Source organism: Lepisosteus oculatus, chromosome 3 (assembly GCF_040954835.1).
Source record: "Lepisosteus oculatus isolate fLepOcu1 chromosome 3, fLepOcu1.hap2, whole genome shotgun sequence".
Classification (NCBI taxonomy): domain Eukaryota; kingdom Metazoa; phylum Chordata; class Actinopteri; order Semionotiformes; family Lepisosteidae; genus Lepisosteus; species Lepisosteus oculatus.
Window position 1 is genome coordinate 11493583 of NC_090698.1, and position 21500 is coordinate 11515082.

Sequence of the window (21500 nt, forward strand, 5' to 3'; positions counted from 1 at the left end):
CATACAGCCTCTATAACCATTTATCACACAGTTCTGCTTCATTTTCTGCAATCTTTCATAGAGACTGTACATACTGTGAAGAAAATAATTTGTATTTCTGTGACGTGTATGCTTAAGCTAATTGGGGGGAAAACAAAAGCTGTTCCAGCAGATTACTTTTATAACTTAGTATTGTTTGGCACATGTACTGTATACAAGCCATTGTCCAGGTAGGAACAGTTTGGTTTTCAGGGATCAGAAAGATTTTAATCTCCCAGCTGGTCTCTTTGGATCTCCCTTTTTCAAATTCACATGTTGTGTTATTCATGCTGCCTTCTGTCAGTAGTTTCCCACATTTGCTCTCCTCTGCTCCTAACACGTGTTCTCTCTGTTCTGATGATGTACTGATAAATGACTATGAAAGCACAATGTGGTAGTTGGTAGATAAACAAATTAAAAGGATTTGAAGCTGAAATTGTGGTGGTGCAGGGCTTAGTCTTGCTTGCTTCCCCTGTGGCCCTGAATTAAACACCTGGGGTGCTGTCTGTGTGGAGTTTGCATGTTCTTCCTGTATTCACATGGATTTCCTCTAGGTGCACCAGTTTCCTCCCACGGTCCAAAGATATGCTGGTAGCTTAATTGGCTTCTAGGAAAATTGGCCCTAGGTGTCTGTGAGAGTGTGTCTGTGTTAGTGTGTCTATGTTAGTGTCTATGTGTGCCTTGTGATGGACTGATGTCTTCTCCAGTGTACCAAGCCTTTGCCTGTTGCTTCCTTGCTTGGGTGGGTTTTGGCTACTTCTGTGACATTATACTGGATTACTGGACATTATACCACACATCCTATAAATCCACTGTGTGAGATTTCACTTTCACTGGATTACTAATTTTCAGTGGGTTACTGGGATTCACTTTTTTGGCTTATTAATACCATGCCTTAAATTGGCATGAATCTCTGCATCACTTAAGCATAGTGTCATGCTAGTTCATAGGGTTTTAATAAGTTACATTAATGAAGTTGTAGCCAAAAGCATAAATGCCCAAATATGAAGTTATTTAACTAATGACTGACTAAAAGGATTATAGTAATCCATTACTATTTTGCTTCCCTTAATATAATTTTGCTGATACTTTAATATTATATTCTTTAACTAGCTCCCTCATAACAGCTGCATACACAGTATTAGACCCGTTTCTTTATAACAATCCTTAAAATGAAGGGTCTTCTATTCAATTTCATAATAAAAGACAACCTTATAATGTACCGTTGTCTAATAAATTACTGTTAAAACACTTTGCCAACATACTAACTTTACAACATTTTTATTCTAATAAGAAAATAACTAAATGGAGTGTCCCATAAATATTTCAAGGCAATGATTCAAGACTCTAACAGGCAGTTTAAATGTTTGGTTTGGTAACATTATTAATTTGTCTGCATTTTAAATGGGTTCTAAGTATAGCATACAGAAAATATATTATGAATTAGTAGTCTTGCCTTCCTCTGCAGTCATTAATCCACTTCACCTCTCCACAGAATGGCTTTCTATATAATTCTTACCAATGTCAGTTATTAACTCTCCAGAATAAGATCAGTCATTCTCAGTGCAATAACTCACTAGCTCCCAGTGCTGAGGTGCATTCTGTCTGACTTCCCTGTTTGGTTCAGACAAAAAAAGCATTTGATCTTTGAAAGTTTGATCACTTGGTTGTTTTATTGAAAGCGTTTGAACATATTGCCTCACTTGTTGGTTTGGCAGTGTCAGTACTGTTAATTGTAGTAGGTGGGGAGAATTCTTGAAAATATGTAGCAAAATAAGTGGGGAAGGTCAAATCAAAACTATTCTCAACAAATAGAGAGTTGTAAAGAAGGCAAAGAGCATTATGGAATGTGTGTCTCAGCCCCTCCATTGTGAATTTGCCCTTCTCCCATCTGGGACACACCACTGTGTCCCCAGGTGTAAAAGTAGGAGACCCAGGCAATCTCTCCTCCCTGCTGCAATATCCCTCTCCAACAATGTCAAGTATCTCTGTTATCTCCTGTAACATTAGATAGATAGATAATACTTTATTAATCCCGTAGGGAAATTATTGCACCGTATTCTCTGTGGGTAATGTTTGTCTTCCTTGTTGTCTCTATTCTCCACTCTCAGGTGCCGAACACCTGAAGAAGGCTCCACACCTGAAATATTGAGTTTCTTTTCCTTTCCTTTCAGCATGGAATAAGCCTTTACCTGTTCCTTTGCAGCCTATGCAGGCCGAGGTAGCTACCTACAGTACTTGATTTTCCTTGTTGTCTTCCTTGTTGTATTGAGGTGTGCCGTAAGACACATTTCATCCAGAGGGAAGCTGGAACACAGCTGATCAGAGATAGTGCCAATCCTTGGCTGAGCTCCTTTTGCCAGCCATGTCCTAGATTCTTCAGATAGTGGGGAACCACTCAGTGGGAGACACGAGGGTGAGGTGAGCTGTGCCTGGCCAGGTTTCCTAACCTTTCCTACCCTGTGCCTGCACTTGCTCACTCTCCTGCAGAGCCTCACGGAACTTGATGCACATTAGTGAGGACTGGGACTGGCAGGAGCGATCACGCACATCCACTCTCTGCCTGTACAGTCCAGGGATTGGTGCTGACAGCTAAGCTGACAATTGGACTGTAAAATATAGAACTACTGGTATTTTTTTTAAAAAAAACAAGACCAGATCTAAAACTGGTGTGACTCTAAAAGTGTGAAGAGTGCAGTAAGTATGTGCGTGAAAGGTTGAGTACACAGCACAAGAGACAAAGAAAAAGATCCTTTCGTTTCACAAATGAGACAGATCCGCCTTGATGAGAGATTGGTTTAAATGAGATCAATGCTGATGCTTCAGAACCGGAGGGAAGGGCAGCCCAGGTTACGCCAGCCCATCGAAATCCGCAATGCTTGTGACAGGCTTATTTCTCTCTGTGTCACACAGCTGCAAAAGCTCAAATCCACCAAGGAGACTCCGTGGCCTCCAGACATTTTCTATCCTGACTCTTAGCTGTTAAAACAGGAGCCACTGACATTTCAACACAGGTGCCCTCAGGGCAAGTGTCACCCGCGAACTGTTTGGAGATCCAGTAACAGGCACCATCCATTACATTGCTTTGGCAATGTTTGTACATTTATGGTCAGGACAGAACTGATTTTTGATTCATCCATCAAAAATATAATGAGTTTTGTTTTTCTTACTTGTATCTTGCTGGAACATAAGATTCCATAATAACATTTTCAGTGGCTTTATTAGTTGTTCAGCACTGCTCTTGGTCAGGTTGTGGATAACTTCAAAAGTATGAGCTTATTAATTTGGCTCCAGGGCACCTGGAGTTCTTGTAAAGTGTAAAAATGTAAAACGATACACATAAAAATAAGGAATGTTTCAATTTGTGTTGATTCCAGCTCTGCTAAAACTTGAGTCTACAGTTTGTTAAATTATCAGGCTGCAGTACAGAGAAAGGTATACTGTATTAGTGCAGGAAGGGATCTGCAGTGCAGAGGGTTTCTTAGTTTCATTTCAGCTAGGCTCCATATGTCTTAACTCAGCAGTTACCTGCTTCATAACTGATCCCTTTACAAAAAGTAAACTGAAGTAGAGAACGCAGTGTCAATAATAGTCAAACAAACAGATTGAACACTCTAAAATAACCAAAAAAGGGAATAATAATTCCTTTGAAAGTTCAGGAAGGGGAATAAAACAACAACAAATATGTGAGACAAAATGTAAAACAATCAGACACTGGACCTTGTTAAAGGAGTTTTAAATTTAGATTCAGTCAAAAAGTCAATTGAGTGTACTGTATACAGATTTGTGGGCACAGGTGAAAAGGGGTATTAAATGTAAATTTAGAAAAGAATAGTAAAGAATGCCAAAAGAGAAAATATGAAAAATATGGTAATGGAAGGTAAAAAATATTTTTCACTTTTCAATTTTTTTGTACTTTTCTGATGTATTTGGTGCAGTAAAGCAAAGGTCTAGATTAATATTGCGCTCATGTGAATACTAAGAAAAATCAGCAAAGTGCTTCTGGCTGAGGAATTTAGAAGAGGCAGAAATGCTACAGGTACAACAATAACTTGAGAGCAATGCAACTCGCGAACCTTAGATCTACAAGTGTACCTAAGGAAATGGGATAGTATTCACAGGCTGTTAACACAACACTTCCAACAGTGGTTCAAGACAGGGGTCACATCTTGTGACAAGCCACCAGTAGTGAGGACAGTGGTTTCAGCTGACCAGCGACTAGAAGTCACTGCGGTCTCTGTTGTTTGTAAATAGGTTCACTTGTGGTGCATTGAAGGGAGGCACTGGCACAGTGGTTATGAGTACACCTCTCAGCACTGGGGCTCTAGGTTCACTTCTGAATCTGGGAGTTCACTTCTGAATCTATCTCTGTGGAGTTTGTATAGTCTCCCCTGTGTAGTATATTGAGTGGTTTTCCTCAAGGTCCTCTGGTTTCCTCCCATGAACCAAAAACAACTTGTTGTTTCATTGGATTCTGGGAAAACTGGGCCTGGCGTGAGTGTGTGCATGTTTGTGACAGTGTGTGCCCTGTGATGGACTGGTACACTGGCAGGGTGTACCCTGCCTTGCACCCGCTGCCTGCTGAGATAGGCCATAGATCCCCCACCTGACGTGGATTAAGTGGTTAGAACAATGGATAGGTGATATAAAAATTGTCCATAAAATAAACAATGGTATAACCTTTTCTACTGAAATTAGATAAGAAGACTACTGTATAAAGACTCCTGGGATTAAACTTTTAATTTTTTTCTGATGGAACTTTGAAGTTCACAAACAACATTGTCCTCCATGACAATGACCTTTATGTTCTCAACACATTGTCAAGAGCTGCAGCTGCTCCACAGGAGCAGGGAAGCTGATTCCTGCTTTAAAGTATTCATCATCTTAATATTGCAGTCAGAAGCTAATTTCTACTCTTCCTCTGATGCAGAATTGTTGCCATCAGGCTGCCTCTGGCCCATCTGGTGATTTTTGTTTATTTTTTTTTCCATTTCTTTTGCAGAGCCCCAGCTGAAAGGCATTGTCAGTCGCTTGTACTGCAGACACGGCTTCTACCTCCAGTTGCAGCCTGATGGGACAATAGACGGTACCAAGGATGAAGCCAGCTCCTTCTGTGAGTCTTTGTGACTGGCATCTTTTTTTTTATCCCCCACACACACACCATCTGCCACTTTCCTGTCCAGCAGGGTGAATCCCAGACGGATAACCTTGGTTTTGCTGTCCGAGGGCACAGTTGGTGACATCTTGGAGTTCAGAGAGAAATCCCATTGGTCTGTTCAAACACAGATGCATCAGGGCCACAATGTACAGTAGCTCGGTTTCTCAACGCACAATGCTCGCACAGATTCACACAGGTCAGCCAATGATCTTCTCGTCAAAGGGTTCGTTTTCTCAAGATCCACCTTTGCCCTTTGTTCAAGGGTTGGAAAGTTTAAACAAGAGCAGATGTCTTCTCAGAGCTGGGAATTCCAATGCTGTGAACTCTGCACTCGCAAAGTACAGCTTACAGAGCTTGTGCATCCCTTAAATTCCACTCAGGATTCAATCAGACAATTGATTACAATCCATTCCAGCTGGGTGGCTTGAGTTATGATTATGGGGCTGTCAGGGATGTCGGAAAGGACGAACCGTGACAGAATAGTTGAAGAGCGAAAAGACCCTATGCGTAGTGGCAAGACGGGGGTTAGCCCGGGCTCAGCTGTTCAGGAAATGTCGTATAGAAACCTATGCCCTCAGGTAGCGGATGTGGGGCGACCTAGTGCTAGGCGGGTTTCAGGACATCCGAACGTCAGTGCCGAGCAAAGGCAGAATGAAAGACCCGGAAATAAATAGCCCCAGAGAGAGAGAAACACCGGAAGGACAGCTAAGAACTGGAAATGAGAGACAGGACAGAGAAGGAGCCCCCTCTGGCTGCAGAGGGCGTGACAGGGGCTGTTTCCGTCTTTACAGCTCTGCAATGCAGAAGGCTTTCTGCACACGTGGTTTTCCAAACAAGTTCCATACAAAGGCAAGATGATACACAACATTCAGATACACAACTTACATCTTTTCTGACCTACAATTCTTTGGATAAAACTTTAGCCTATAGTAGTGATGGATATCATGACAATTACAGAGGGACATTTACTTTTGGATATATTATTTTATTAAATCGTATTTTTCATTTTCTTTTCATCAGCGAATGATTGTGTATTTAACATATTTGGCCTCTCCAATTATTATCAAATTGTTTTGTGCTTTATCTTTATAAGGTTTTAACAAGGCATCACTGCTAATATGTGAAAATCCCCTCAGATATTATGAAAATCTAAATTTTCATAGAAATTGGTCATAGAAAAGCTATTTTGTAATGCACTTAAAATTCTTTTCTTGGAAGTTATCTAGGTGAAGTGTGTAAAACTAAAGTCCTTGCAGATTGTTACAATGGAACCTTATGAAACAGTTCATAGACTAAGTGATTTTACAGTAGTTGTTGTTGATCCAAATAAAACTATGTGGAGGTAATCTTTGTTTACAAGAGATTTTTATTTTCAGTTTTTGTGGAAACTGTATAAACTCAACCACTTTCTTTAATTTTCCCAAAATGCTGTGCGCATCCCCATCCGGTTGTCATGGAAAACATGTTGACTGAAAATCTCTCAGAAATAAACCTAAACAAAAAATCTTAACATTTATTCTAGTTCACTTTAGAAATTTACTTTACAATGCTGATTTGTAGAGCACTAAGAACATTAGAAATCTGAACTTAGGAACAAGCACATTAAGACATGTGACATGGTCTACTATATATAGATTCCAGAAATCATTTGATGGAGCCTTATAAAAGGTGATCAAATGAAGATGAAGGAATATGAGGTAATGCAGAGCTCAATTTGATGTTACTGTTTCATGAATTAAAATGGGTTACGATTTGACAAGTGTACATAAAGATCTGGCAATTAAAATGAATTTGATTTACAGTCTTCTCAGAAATTGAATTGCAAATAGCTTAGCTTGATTACAAATCTATAAGAACATTTTATGTTGAGCACAGGCTCTTTAGACCATCAGAGCATTTTTTCTTTCATGAAAACTCATTCTGACCCAGTATCTCTCTGGACAGATCCCAGAATGTATTAGAAGCCCCAGAACATGGTCAGCTTATTTATAGGATGCTTTTGTATTTTTTTTCCAAAACCAAGTAGTACCAGTAACTATTATACATTTTTTATTTTTACACAAAATACTGCTATTTACACTTTTCAGTTTAGAAAACTGATATCACTGTACTTGACAGTTTTCACTTGAGTTTTCAGAAGCCATTATTTGTCTCCATTTCTCCTTTTGCTTAGGTGATTTCTTTGAGCTTAGGGATCTCTTGCTTCTCCTTGTAACCTTGTACCCAGGACACTATGGTCCTGTTAGTGGCAAAGAGCCTTTTAGCCTATGTCTGCCTGGAATATCCTTCCCATTTTGTTATACCTCTGCAGCAGAACATAGCAGGAGCCTGGTTCAGGTCTTAAATTGAAGCTAACCCCCTTGGCTATGAGTGTGAACAGTCAAATTTCTTATATTTCTTAATGTGTCCACTCAGCAGACAAACATATTAAAAAACAACCTCAAAATACAGCAGGCCGAAAAGTTGTTTTGGTCTTCAGAGTTCAGAATTTTCAATTCTATGTCTGTCAGGGTTCTGGGAATGATTTGAAAACCTTGTTCTAGGTGACTACTACTGTAGCTTGGCTAAAAATCTGGGACAAATTGATCAATTAGAAAAAAGTCTACATAATGTTTTGTGAAGACTGGACCTGGAATGAAATTTCTCACATACAATAAATAAATCTTTAAAATATTGAAAGTAATATCAATAAAAAACATTGCAATTGCTGTAAAAACCTTAGGACACTGCTAGAGAGTCTTTATCTGCTGTTATACATTGAAAAAAAACATCGGAGTTGCCTTCTGGTGTGAAAAAATGAGCACTGACAAGAAACTGATAAGAACTGATTGATTACCCCTTCTGAGTCATGATTGAGAGCTAGAAAGCAAGTGGCATGGAGCCTGAGGCTTCTAGAGGAAGTCTAACGACCTAAGGCCTCTGAATGGCTGAAAATACAATGAATGACAGCGTTTTTTTTACCAATCAGTTCGCCTTTTCTGGCTGTCCTGCTTCAAACATTTACTACAAAGTCAATAACGTTCAGTAACCTCCAGGTCTTAAGGTATTGTAAGTTAGTCTAGGCTTCTGTGGATATATATCGTGCTTTAGAATAAGGTAAAAACATGGGATATATATATATTTTCTGGCTTATTGATTACCTTATCGATGCATATTAGAAGTTTGGAAGTGCATCATCAGATAAAAAGTTACTTTGTGATTGATTGTCTTGGTTTTTAAAAAAAACACGTTTTTTTAAAGCTCCGGTTGTCCGTTTTCGATTGATAACATGGTTTTGTGGTTTTGTTGGTAAAAAAACGATTAAAAATTATGCAGGAATCAAAGGTAGATATTGATTTACACTGTGGACGCTTACGACCACACCAAGGATAGCACACATATGATTATATTAACGTTTTTTATATTGGTTCAAAAAACAGTTCTGTGAACCCTAGTAGAACCCTTTTCGATTGATAAAAGGTTTTCTGTAAAGGTTTTGTGGTTTTGGTGATGTAAAACGATGAAGTGAGACGGGACTTTTGAGGCAAGTCAGAACGTGGCGGTTCCGTCCATGTCCAGCATTAATACTCAACCTGCATTTAGCAGACTAAAACGCCTGGTAAATGAGGGACACCATATTGAAAGCAAGGGCTTCCAAAAAGGTTTGGCACAGGTGTTAATTAAGCAAACAACATCCCAGCATGCTTATGGTCATGTATAAAAATGGTGGAAAGGTGGAGGCATGCCTATAATTATGACTAGCATGGCTGCAAGAGGAGATCACAGTGACTCTGAAAGAGGGGTGGTGGTTTGGGTTGGGGTGGTTCGAGATCTTCAGTGACTAGGACAGCTCACCTTGCTGATGGTTCACAAGCAGCAGTGTGTACTAATCTGAAGTGCAAGGCTAAAGCGGATGAGCAACTTCAGATCAACCAACTGCCAATTTCAACCTGTGGCGCAAGCATCTAGTTTAAAAAAAGATCCAAACATTCTACAGAGCAGGATAACACAGTCGGGATGCAGTGCACATTACGCATGACAGTGCACTTCCATGGGTCCAGTGGTGCAAAGAGCAATGTAATACAGTCAGATGAATCATCCTGCACCACAATCTCAGCAAGTACAGAGACGTCACTATAGAGAGCCCTACATTCTAGTGGTTCTGTTAAGTTTTGGGGGACATCTTCCTGGCATTCTTTAAGTACATTCCCTCACTTATACAGAAGTTCAATGCAAATTACTACTTAGTAGTGCTGAGTGATCTTTTGTGGTCCAAGTGTTTGATGAGCAGGACACTGATGTTATCCACATGTCCAGGCCTTCAAAGTCACCAGATGTGAACCCAATCAAGCATTTGCTCGATATTCTAGAACAAGGTCTGAGACAATGTTCTTCTCTTCCCTCAACCTGGCATGAGCTGATTGACCTTGTAGAGGAATGGTGCCAAATCCCTTTTGCAGAAATCCAGGTGCTGGGAAACTATGCCACTGCACAAACCTCAGAATGACAGCTAAGAAAAGAGCTGAATGTATTGTACACAAGCTGTAGGCGTGGATTCTGGTTCATTAAGGTTCATCCAATTTCTGATTTGTCTTTTAATATCTGTTTAACAATTGTGGATTGGATCTATTACAACCAACCCCAACTCACGTACTGTACATTCATTTCAATGAGGATAAATCAGTAATCTTAAAATATTACAGTGGGTTCAAGCCTTTTAAAGGGCCCAGCAATAGCAGCCCTGCAGTTGAGTTTTCAGTGGGCCTCTCTCAGCTTTTCTGGTATAAGATGACTCAGTGTATACCTGATAAAAACCTTGCAGGAACCAAACAGCAGGATCACATTGATATCTTAATTGTTAAATAAATCTATCTGTCCATCTCCTAACTACTTTATCCAGTACAGAGTCATGGGGGAGCCACAGTCTAACCCAGCAAGCAATGGACAGGATACACCCTTGACAAGACACCAGTCTGTCACAGGCACACACACTCCAAAGCCAAGACGCTATTTAACTTACTAGCATGTCTTTTTGCTATAGGAGGCAACCAGGGGACCTAGAAAAACCCAAACAAACATGGAAAGAACATACAAACTGCACACAGGAATATAATTGAACTTAACTTCTGCGCCACTGTGCTGTCCTAAATCACACTAGTAAAAAATATCATCTAAGGGCATTGCTTAGAAATGAATTCAAATCTTATCTTTTCCTCAATATCAGCCACATTTTTCCAGCAAGTGTAATTTGTCACTACTGTGTCATTTTGCCAAAGATGGTGATCAGGTTTTATGGGTAGACTGGTAGATGAATTTGATGATTTACTGGATTCTGCAATTTGGTTCGGCACCAGCCACACTCAGACTTAGCATTCTGTATACTCACCGGCTTTGTTCTTAACTGCCCCTTGGTATCTATTCCTCCTGTTTTTGACAAAAAGTGCTTTGACCGTCGAAGTTGGGAAGGACACTGACACAGCTCCTCTCCCGCACAATTAAATAGAAAGCCTTCCTTTGGCAGGGGACCAAGGGCTGGAGCCCAGCCAGGCATGTTGAACAGTGCGCTGAATTGCGATGCCAGTTAATATCTCATTTTAATAAAGCCATCCTGTAGTATTGATCCCTGTGGCTGACGGCAGTATGTTTACACCAGGAGGTGACAGACAGCTGGCAAATCCACAAGTGACAGATACTTCCTTAATTCCTTGTTCTGTAGAAACCCCATGGTTTTGGGGTTTTAGCAGCTCTCTCTCTCCTGGAGAACTGAGAGTTATCCCAAGAGTCCATTAATAGGGCTCTGCAGGGAATCGCAAGCTAGTCAGTGTCTGGTACAGGTATAGCACAATCAGGACAAAGCAACCACAGCAAACCTTTCAGAAGGGGACTGCGGTTTATGGTTCTCCAGAACCTGCATGAACTTTGTGCACAGTGCCTTAATACTTGTAGAAACTAACGTATTCATCTTGCAAGTAAATCTCTTCCATGTCCTTGAAATTGTAAAACGTCAGGCTGGACCCAAGCAAATTACAGAAAATGCCTCGTTTAGCTATTCACATAAAAAATCAATCCCATCGTCCTCTCAGTTCTTTGGAGAGAGCGGGAGGAAAGCTTCCTGCAGCGCTGGGCCAGGTGGAACTGCCAGTCTGCTTTGCAGGAATAAACACGACGGGGCTGTCAATGGATTTGGCCTTTTCCTTGTTTTTCTTCCAGAATGAAAATTGACTTTTCATTTCAATGTAACAGCATTGGAAAGCAATAAAGGCTGTCAGCTTTATTTCCTGAACTTTATCCCCCCGTAATTATACAGCTCGTTGAAGTGAAAGTTTATTAGCCTCCTTCAGCTAGAAAATAAAACATGCCCACCGAGTTTATTCTCTTTGCTGTAAAGCCATCTTCCAGTACCGTCATTAGGATTCTGCTCTTCAAAAGTTATTGCACATTTGTGTAGGGAGGGTATTAAAGTGGTATATCAAGTCCGACTGCGTCCAGCCTGTCAGTGCATTAAGTATAGACTCTGAGTATCTCTGTAGCTGCAGACTGAAGGATCACCACCCTGCATGTTAAATGAGTTCATTCACTAGAGTGAGGATTTCATATTGAGGTCCTGGGATCCCTTTATGGACCTCCAATACACACTTATCCTTGCAGTAATTTGTTTTTCATTGATTAAGGGAAATGCCTTGACTGGAAAAATAAGGATTTTATCGTCCTGTAGTACAGTTTTGATGGGAGAGAGGTGATCATTTGATGAGGTGATTAAGGTTGCTGGGGCTTGGAGAATTTGGTTTTAGGCAGCTATCCTACCAACTACAATACAGTAAAGTGCAGATCACTGTCATTAGTGAATTGCACCAACAATACAGTAAAGTGCACATCACCTGTCATTAGTGAATTACACCAACAATACAGTAAAGTGCACATCACCTGTCATTACTGAATTACACCCATGATACAGTAAAGTGCACATCACCTGTCATTACTGAATTACACCTATGATACAGTAAAGTGCACATGTCATTATTGAATTACAAATACAGAACAGTCACAAGCCAATATCTAATATTTAATTATTGGTATCAATTTTATAAGCATAACTTTTCAATTTTATCTTACAAGTGAGTATCTTTGCTGAACATGATGGCTTGAGAAGAGATCCCAAGGCCTAATGAGTAGGGAAAACTCATGAGTTGCCCTGACACCTGCAGGACAAATGCTGCTGGAGCTTTTTGTGGACCAGCAGGTGATGTTCTCTTCTATCTGAACCCTGAATTCCATGTCTACACTGTCCTTTGAAAAGCTCAAATACAAACTGAAAGTCCGATCAAGCAGAATTGTTTGTACTGTACGTGTAGGGGTATCATTTCCAGTGCTCTAGCGAAATTTCACTCCAGGGTTAATCTAATCCAGAAACTGGGAACATTTTCTTGTCCAAGTACCAAAAAATAGACACTGTTGTTCTTGAGTTTCAATGCTATTAATATAATACAGATGTTTAAAATCCATATTTATACCACTAGTAGAGTAACATGTATGGCATGTGTATGACACCTAGGACACAAATGCCTAAGTCCTCAAACTAGAAATATTAAACACAAAATTCTCTCCATGTTCCATGAATGTACTGTACCATACCATTTATGGTTATTAACCCTAGTTAGCAATGTCCCTGCAAGTTGTTCAGTTGCCAGAACTGCAGAGTTGCTCTGCAGGCATAAGATTGTCCATTAGGAATTTCTAACCCCCTTCTTATACTATGTATACTATGTATTGTCCCTATCATTCATTAATCAGCCTAGCATTTGGCAAATAAATTCTGTTCAGGCATTTAACTATATCTGGAGACTAAGGGACAGAACAGTCTTTAGTGTGCCAATCAAAACAGATCTAACATGGGTCTACCTACCTTTATGTATTTTTTCGATAGGTCAAATACTTTTTTTTTGTCATTATTAGATTGTGCACATCAAGAGTGTGCACATGGTCTTTGAAATATAGCAGGTTACGGAAACAAAGTGTCTTGATTCTTATTTACTGATCTCCTGCTGAATTGTGCCATTAAAGAGGAAAAGTTCATTAGTGAGGGTTTTGGGAGCAAAGTGAATCCAGGCAGTATGTTCTGTCTTGTGTGCTTCATTAGTGAGTCTCACATAGGAAAAAGGTGATCACAGAATGGCCCGTTAGCAGTCAAGATCAAGCAAATGCAACTCTGCTAAAGTGTGCGTCTAAATAAAATAAAAGCAACCTTTGTGTTTCTCTGTCATTTCTTTCAGTTCCTACAATGGGCTGTTCTCAGTGCTCACCAGAGCAATTCCAAGTTAATTTAAATGAATAGTTTGTGTAGATGGACAGCTTTGTGGAAAAATACACTGTGATGACTGGATTGAATCTGAAGAGACGATTTTAAATAATTCTTTGGCTGTGAATTGTGAGCTTGGTTGCAATTAAAGTCTGCAAACAGTGAATCTTGTGAGGTGTAAAGTTTTGTGACTATAAAGTAGGATCAGATTTGAGTGGATTGTTAAAGTGTGATTGGTTTGCCTAATTTAATGTGGGAAGAGAAAAATAAATTAGCGGGCCCAGAAAGGACTACAAAAGGGCTGTAAAATCAGCCTGAACTCAATTTATTTACAGCCAGTCTATAGGGTGAGGTGGTTATTGCCTGCTCAGCACAATTAGAGTCTTTCTACTTTGACTGAAGCCTGTTACTGTTTTCAAGCTCTGTTTCCTATAATTGATGAATGATTAAAGTCCCTTGAACGTGCACAGTGTCATTGAGAAATGGCAAATGTCCCAGGGGCCTTGTTGCTTCAATAATGTCTGCATGGCCTGTATACCATTACAGAAGATATGTGTTCTTTTGATTCTTAAATTTTCTAAATCCATAATTTTGCTGCAGTCTGAGGCATTACATTCTACTTAATAAAAATAATTACTTCCCAAAGCATTACATATAGAGAAACAATAAAAACATCAAATAGTTACAAACAGTATGGTTTGTAATTTGCTGACCAAAAGTGTACACAATATTTCAAATGAGGTCTTACTAGTGTGTCATATAATTTTAACATAACATTCCTTGATTTGAAATATACACCTTTGGCTACATATTCGAGCATTCTGCCTTTTTAATTGCTTCCTCACATTGTCTTGAAGGTGTAAATGTGTCAACAGAAACAGCTAAGTTTCTTTCATAAGTAGCATCTTCCTTCTCAGTATTTCCTATTTAGTATTTCTAGTTTGTTTTTGCTACTTGTACACAATCCCCTGCCCTTAATCTCAAAACCTGAGTAATAACATGAAGCATGATTTAGATATACAAAAAGGCTCTCGGAAAGAGGATTCATGTACTGTAGCTGAACAAAAGAAGACTTTTCAGAATCCTGCTCTTAACTCAACTCTTATTGAGGAGACATACAAATGCACTTTGCCTGACTCTTCGGATTCAGATTGATGTCTTTCTCAATGCGCTGTGAGTTCAGTACAGGCACTCTTTCCATTTTGAGCCCAGCCGTCAAGAATTCAATACTGAATGATTCATCCTGTAATCATGAGAGGAAGCTTATACTATGGCATCTTAAAACTTTAATGCAGTACAATCTGAGTTCTTGCATGAATTCTCCAAAACAAAAAATGAATTGAGCATGTTCAACAGGTTTCGTAGAGGAAGTTGTTGTTGCTATGGTGATGCCACTTTCCTGGACTGGTAAGAAACAAACACAAGAAAGGCTTCAAATGAAAGGTAGTAATTCACCTTTAGTTTCTCTGCTGTCAGGAGATTCTTTATCCAATCATTTTATTCAGTCGTCTGTTGAAGCATCCCAGGGCACTAGCTTTGACAGCTTGTTGTGAAAAAGGTGCCTAATGTTCTGTCCTAAATGTGTTTCCTCTGAATTTCTTCCTTCCGCACAGAATTTGGGCCCTTGCTAGGTCCACTGAGTTGACCTTTTGTAATTCTCTTCCCTTAATCAAAAAAACAGTTTATTTGACACATGGGGACAAGCATTAACACCCCACAAGTTAGTGTTCCCTTCAGATTCTGTTATTTTTTCTGTTATGTTTCTTAATTTGGCAATTAGTTCTCTAATTAGCAGTTTGTGTCAAAGATTCCGCATCATTATATACCTGTTACTAGTAGGGGTTAAGTTCAAGTTCAAGTGTTTTTGTCAGTCCAGCCATATACAGTACAAGTATACAGAGGAGCGAGATATCGTTCTCCAGGTCTACGGTGCAAATACAGATGCCATATAATTATTTGAATTCATATGATGCACCTGGGATCAATTTGGAGTGTCATAGCAAAGGGGGTGAATGCTTGTCAAATCAACATGTTTCAGCGTTTTCTTTTAAATTGTGTGTCCAAGAATTTCCATAACTTTCATTCCACTTTGTCATTGTCTGATCAATTTTGTAGATCGGTGACAAGAAGTCCCATATAAATGTAGTTCTGTTATAATAAATATTTATCTCATAATAAATTGTGTAATAAATAAAAGGGGGGCAAATATTTTGTCTATTTGTCAGTTACAAGAAACCACACACTCCAGTGCACCCCAACACACTACTACGGTAAGATATTTAAGAAGAAAATAGGTTTTAAATGAAAGTGTAACAGAAAAGCCAGCTGTGAGAGTGTATTGTGCTTTATAGCACAACAGGGGCGAATTTCAGATTCAATACAGTTTATTTGGCAGCAGTACAGCAGCAAATGTGAATTAGAAATTAGAAAAGCTCTGCATATTCTGCACTGGCCTTGTTAAAAACGCCAATCCCGTTGCTCTTAAAGGGCAATGCAGCACAGCAGCTCAAAACATTATTCATTTTTAGAATGGTCCAGATTTGAATTACTTTCAGAATTGATTCCTCATCCTTGTGCCCAACACGTGCGCTTTAATTAATCTCCAAGCTTGGGAGAGAGAATTAGTAAATCTGAAGACTGAAGAGGGAGTCAAATTGGACCCTGTGCTATTACAAGGTGCGTTTTGAACCCCTAGTTTGCCAAGTGGGGAAGCTCCTTTTAATGGGATTTCCTAACCCCCCCCCAGCTTGAAGACGCCCGTTGACAAGAACAGAAAAACCATGACAAATGGGTTAAATTCCAGAGATTTCCTGCATTTAACTTTTTTTAGTTAACGTTTTGTTTTTGCTTTTTTCCCAGTATGGCACCATTCATTGCTAATTAACAAAGTGCCTTCAGGGTTGCAAAGCTAGTACCTGTCTGTCTTTCCAAGAACTGCTGCTTACTGTATAGGCAAATAATGGGTCAAGCTACAATGCCACCAAACAATATAAATTAGTTGTAAATAAATTGTTGTAAATAAATTGGGTACATGGTTGTATGGATGGAATCCTCAGTATAACATGATGCCCAGGGGGTATATTATGAGGCAATGGTGTTTTTTTCAGTTTGGGCCCATTGGACTGTTACACTATGAGGTGTAAATCTTGTGTAACCTTGATCACTTGATATCGGCTGTCGGCTGAGCAGCTGTAAATACGAATTGCACAAGAGCTTTGGGTTTGCAAATGGACATATACTGTACTGTAAGAGCATTATAACAACTGTTTGTCATCAGACTAAGGTATAAAGAATTTTAAGCTCCCAGGTAATATTGTCAAGCCAGAGCACAGGCTTCAGTCATGCAGCCACCACTTTGCCAGGTCTGAATGCTGTTACACACCTGTACTGTGATGTCCTATACAGTGGCGTATAAGTAGCTTATTTCAGATCCATTTTATTGTGAAGCAAGATTTTACACATTCAAAGTATAACCATTCAGTCAGTTCAATTTTCTGCAACACAAGGTAAAACAAAATGATCATTGAACAAAAACACATGCAAATAAGCAATTATTGTAATGGAGACAGATTAGTATTCACCTACTGTACATTGGAGGTATAGAAAAAGTTATCAGTACATACAGAAAACACCCTAATCTAATCCCAACCATTTTAGATCCCCCCAAAAGTGCTGCCTAGTGGTTTAAATAAACTTTTTGCATACATTTCAGTTGTATTATCTTTTGACGTCTGAAATTAAAGGGTCCCATATCTTCTCAGACTTATGAGAATGTATTGTCCTTCACAACAAATCTGATCCTCTGTACGTGCAGAGTGTTAGTCAGCTTAGTGGCCAAAAGCTTCAGTGGGGACATCGTTTTCATAAGAATAGTTTCTTTGCAGTGATTAGACCGTAGGCTAAAAAGCATTGCTGGGCTACTTACTAGCATCCAGGAGAATCTGAACTGTCAGCACCTCAAATACTTTTCTGAAAAGATCCATCCAATATACTTGTACGCTGTGGGTTTGAATTTGCTATGGTGTCCTAGATAGTAATTCCTGTTACTTTCTGAAGTTCTCACAGTGATAACCAGTAAGAGCTGCATTGCTCCATTATCCAATACTAACCCTGCTGTAGGTGAGCTCAGAATGTGACAAATGGAAGCTGACTCTTCTGATGGCACTTTTTCTTGGAAGGATCATTCAGGTGTCATCTCTCCCTTGCAGGAAGGGGAATTGTAATAGTCAGGATTATGAGTAGTGATAATTCTGCAATTTTAGGTTAAAGAGAGACAATAACCGAACCGATGACTTGCACTTTGTGTTTGTGCCGTCACTGCTCTGTTTTGCCTTCCTGTCATTATTTGCCTCTTTTTGAATTCCTACCTTTTTTATTTCTCTGCAGCACAAAAACAGTGATGTCTTTCCATGGTTCAAGACTTACTATAGGCCTTTTGCACAACTCTCTTGGCCTCAACAAATGGCCTCTCTGTTTTGTGTGTAGTGACAGACTGTAACTCTGTAACTCTTATGTCTCTGAAGGCTTGTTCTCTTAATTCCACAGCTCTGTTCAACCTGATTCCAGTGGGGCTTCGCATTGTGGCCATCCAGGGAACAAAAACGGGCTTCTACATTGGCATGAACAGTGAAGGCTACCTCTACACCTCAGTAAGTTGACATCAATATAATGCAACTATTTTTTCCATTGCATTTGTGTTGCTAGTCTTTGGCGTAACAATGTTATCTCCAAACCTTCACAATCTTATTATGCAGAAAACGAATTATTGGAGAACTATTATTTTGCACATCTGAACCAAACGAGGATTGTAAACCCACAGTGCCCTCATACAGTACATAATCAGTTATCTTAAGTGGCATGTTTGCAATTATCTTTTATTGCCTTTTACCATTTGGATTTGCCCAAATGTTAGTTACTTCAGTGCAATTACAGTAAAAGGAAACAAGGATTTATTTCAGTGCCCATGTACTGTACACCATAGAGTGTAGGCTTTTGCAAATTGCTCTCACTCTTCTTCCTTCAATGCTGGAACCTAGAAGGTAAAAGCCTTTTCCTCCTGGATGGTCTGATATACAGTACCTGCCTATTGTTCCTGAGGAGTTGCCAGTTCCACTCAGAGCCTATTCTATCTGCTCCTTCGCTTGTGTAGTATCTCACTGCCCCTGGGTGCCAATTACTGTATTCAGGCTACCCAGGTGTCTCTCATCAGGATTTGGTTTTCACCTTAATAGTTGGCTTTCTCATAAAGCCACATCTTGCAACCTCACCACAAAAATAATTTAATCTATCGCTTTTTTATATACAAATAAGAACTGGCACCTTTACTCAAGCTCTGGTGTTATTGTGTATAGTGAGGATTTAAATAATCAAAGGCTAAAATAGAGCAGTGTTCGGGGTAAAGTGTTTCAGAGATTGAAAATACAGACAATTCTGTAACCTAAAAATAATAAGCTTGCTTTTTAACCTTTTTCTTTCATATAAAATACTTTTATACACTGCTACAGCTGTAATAAAACTGTATACCTAAGCAATTGATTTTCCCATTCATACTTGCTCCAATGATTGATCTGCGGGAGTCATGAATTTTTTAAGCTTTCTGCCTGAAAAAATCATTATTTAAAGGTTTGCCAAAATCCATAATTGTATAAACAGTAACAGAAACTCTGACAGCCAACACAGAATCATTTATTTGGATGTCAATTCAATAATTGATACCAATATGAGAATAAACCACAACTGATCTATGATGATTTGGATTAATTGGCTATATATTTTTTTATATAATTGTAATGGCTATGTTGGAAAGGCAGAATTTGGGTGTTGATATCGATTAATTCATTTCTTTAGCAAGAATGTCGAAAGTGGTTGCGGAATCATCAGGAATACAGTGAAATGAGTAGAAATTAAACTGAAGGACATCATGCTAAAATTGTCCGAAGCGCTTCCTTGATCTCATTTAGTAACTTATGTTTAACACTTTGGGCACCTTGCTGCACAAGGACCAGAAAGAGATCCAAGCTGAGCAGTCCAAAAACATCTTGGTCTTGAAGGAATGAAACAGAAAAATGTTAAAGGACTCTGATAAGATATGGATTGACCACAGGGCTCCAACAAAGAGAAGGTCACATTCTAATCTCACCCCTTTCTGCTCTGCTATACAAAAAGATCGCGCCTCCTGAGCACTCTCTTTGCTTATCTTTTCTCACACTCCTTGTTTGCTCCTGCAGGGGACAGATTTTACCTCTCAATTATCCCACTTTCATCCTCCATCATTCCTAAACATCCCACTGCCCTATGGTGGGGAGCAACCTTTCTGCTGTGCCTTTGAACCAGCTGCTCTTCGACCTCGGCCTTGAATCCCTTCGGTCACAGTAGAGCCTGCTGTTCTCTTCCAGCTCCTTCTGATGTCACCTCTGATGTCAGACCCCCAAGGGGCTGTTTCTTGTTGCTCTCCCTCCTTCTCTCTCCTTCTGCCCCCTGTCATTTTCAGACGTCCAACCCAACACCCTTTCAGCTCCAGTCTTTCTGTGGCTATTTCTCTCTCTCCCTATCCAACCCTCCTTTCCTGACATCCTTCTAGGAGGTTTCCCAGCCTTAGTCTGTGCTTACTCTGAGCCCTTGGTTTGTAGCCCTTGTCCTGGTTGCGGCCCACACAGCAGAGGTGACAATGCTTCCCTGCCTCCTGTTGGCATCCAATCGGGTACAGTGTTGACTCTCTCTCCCCCCCTCCCACTATGCTCACACCTGGGGCCCCAGGGGAGATCCTCTCAAGCGTACTAGACTCAAACTGACCCTCAGAGACCATCACTATAGCTGCTGTTTTAGGGGGTTCCACTGGAAGCCATTTGCATGTTCATGCGGAGACTAGCAAATGGACCAGACCCTCCAGGGTGCGTACTATCAGTACATTAAATTCAATTTCACTATAAGCCCCACAAGTGTTGTGAATCGTATTACTTGCTTCCTATTGCCCAGTCAGCCATTTTAGTTGATAAACACAATAGCTTTGAGTTTCTCCTCATGGGTAGGCATGGTCATCTCTTACTGTGCTTTTCTGGAATCCTAATCTTTTCCGGTCAAACCTGATACCAGTGTTCCTCTAAAGCCTTTACATACACAGTATCTCAACTAACCCAATCACCCTAACCTCAAGTACCACAAGCTCTGTCATTCATTCTCTTTCATCTCATGTCAGCTTTGTCACATTATTATGATTTAACCAAACTACTGAAATGTCACGTACATCTACCTGTTTTCTGTGGTAATCCTTATGTTCTATTACACTTCCGTTTGAATAAATAACTTCACATAAAATTGTAGTGCCAAACAAATGTGGTTTTAGATGCATCTATGTGGTTAATGATATTCCCTTAAAAATACAAATCCAGACTTCTCAAAAATTGCAGCAACCCTAGTAACCTTAGGTTGTCATCGAAATCCATCTTCCATTCTCTGAGAGCTTCTTCCAATTCCGGGTTGTGAGAAGGAGGGGACTCAAGCCTACGAGCAACAGGTACACGGTGGGGTACACTTTGGACAGGACACCGGTCCGTCAGTCCATCGCAGGGCAGACACACACTCACACCTGTTCCCAGAAGCCAATTAACCTACCAGTATGTTTTTGGACGGTGGGAGGAAACCCATGCGGACATAAGGAGAAGACGCAAACTCCACACAGATAGCACGTACGTTCTGAAATTGAACCCAGGGACCCAGTGCTGTGAGGCAGCAATGCTAAACACTGTGCCACCTTCTTGATAATCATTTGCTTTTCGTAATCCACAACATCAGATTTCTAAAGCAGACGTTTGTTGGGTGTGCGTGGGAAAACTTAGCTCTTTACAAGAAACAGGTCACTTTCTGTGACACTGCATGCTGTGGGTATCACGGGCCGAAGGAAATCTCTCAGTGTCTCCAAGTTATTTCTTTAAAATGCCGTAGTGCATTGCTTGGAGGCACTGGCCCTTTGGGAGCTACTGGGAAAGGTTAATGGCAGGGAACTCCGTCTCATTTATCTATTGTCTGAGGTGCTTGCTACCTGTGGGCACT

The 21500-nt window shown here is 39.9% G+C and overlaps 1 protein-coding gene across 2 annotated transcripts in view; it reads left to right on the forward strand.

The window, feature by feature from the left end:
- The window catches only part of fgf11a (fibroblast growth factor 11a), an 81025-nt gene that overhangs the window by 34332 nt on the left and 25193 nt on the right, over window positions 1-21500 (forward strand). For both annotated transcript variants that reach the window (XR_001477774.2, XM_015340453.2), the window contains exons 2-3: window positions 5021-5131; window positions 17997-18100. Coding sequence is in view for 1 of the 2 variants with exons in the window: in XM_015340453.2 (XP_015195939.1) it covers window positions 5021-5131; window positions 17997-18100 (215 nt within the window). In the remaining variant the exon portion in view is untranslated. The remainder of the gene's footprint in view (window positions 1-5020; window positions 5132-17996; window positions 18101-21500) is intronic.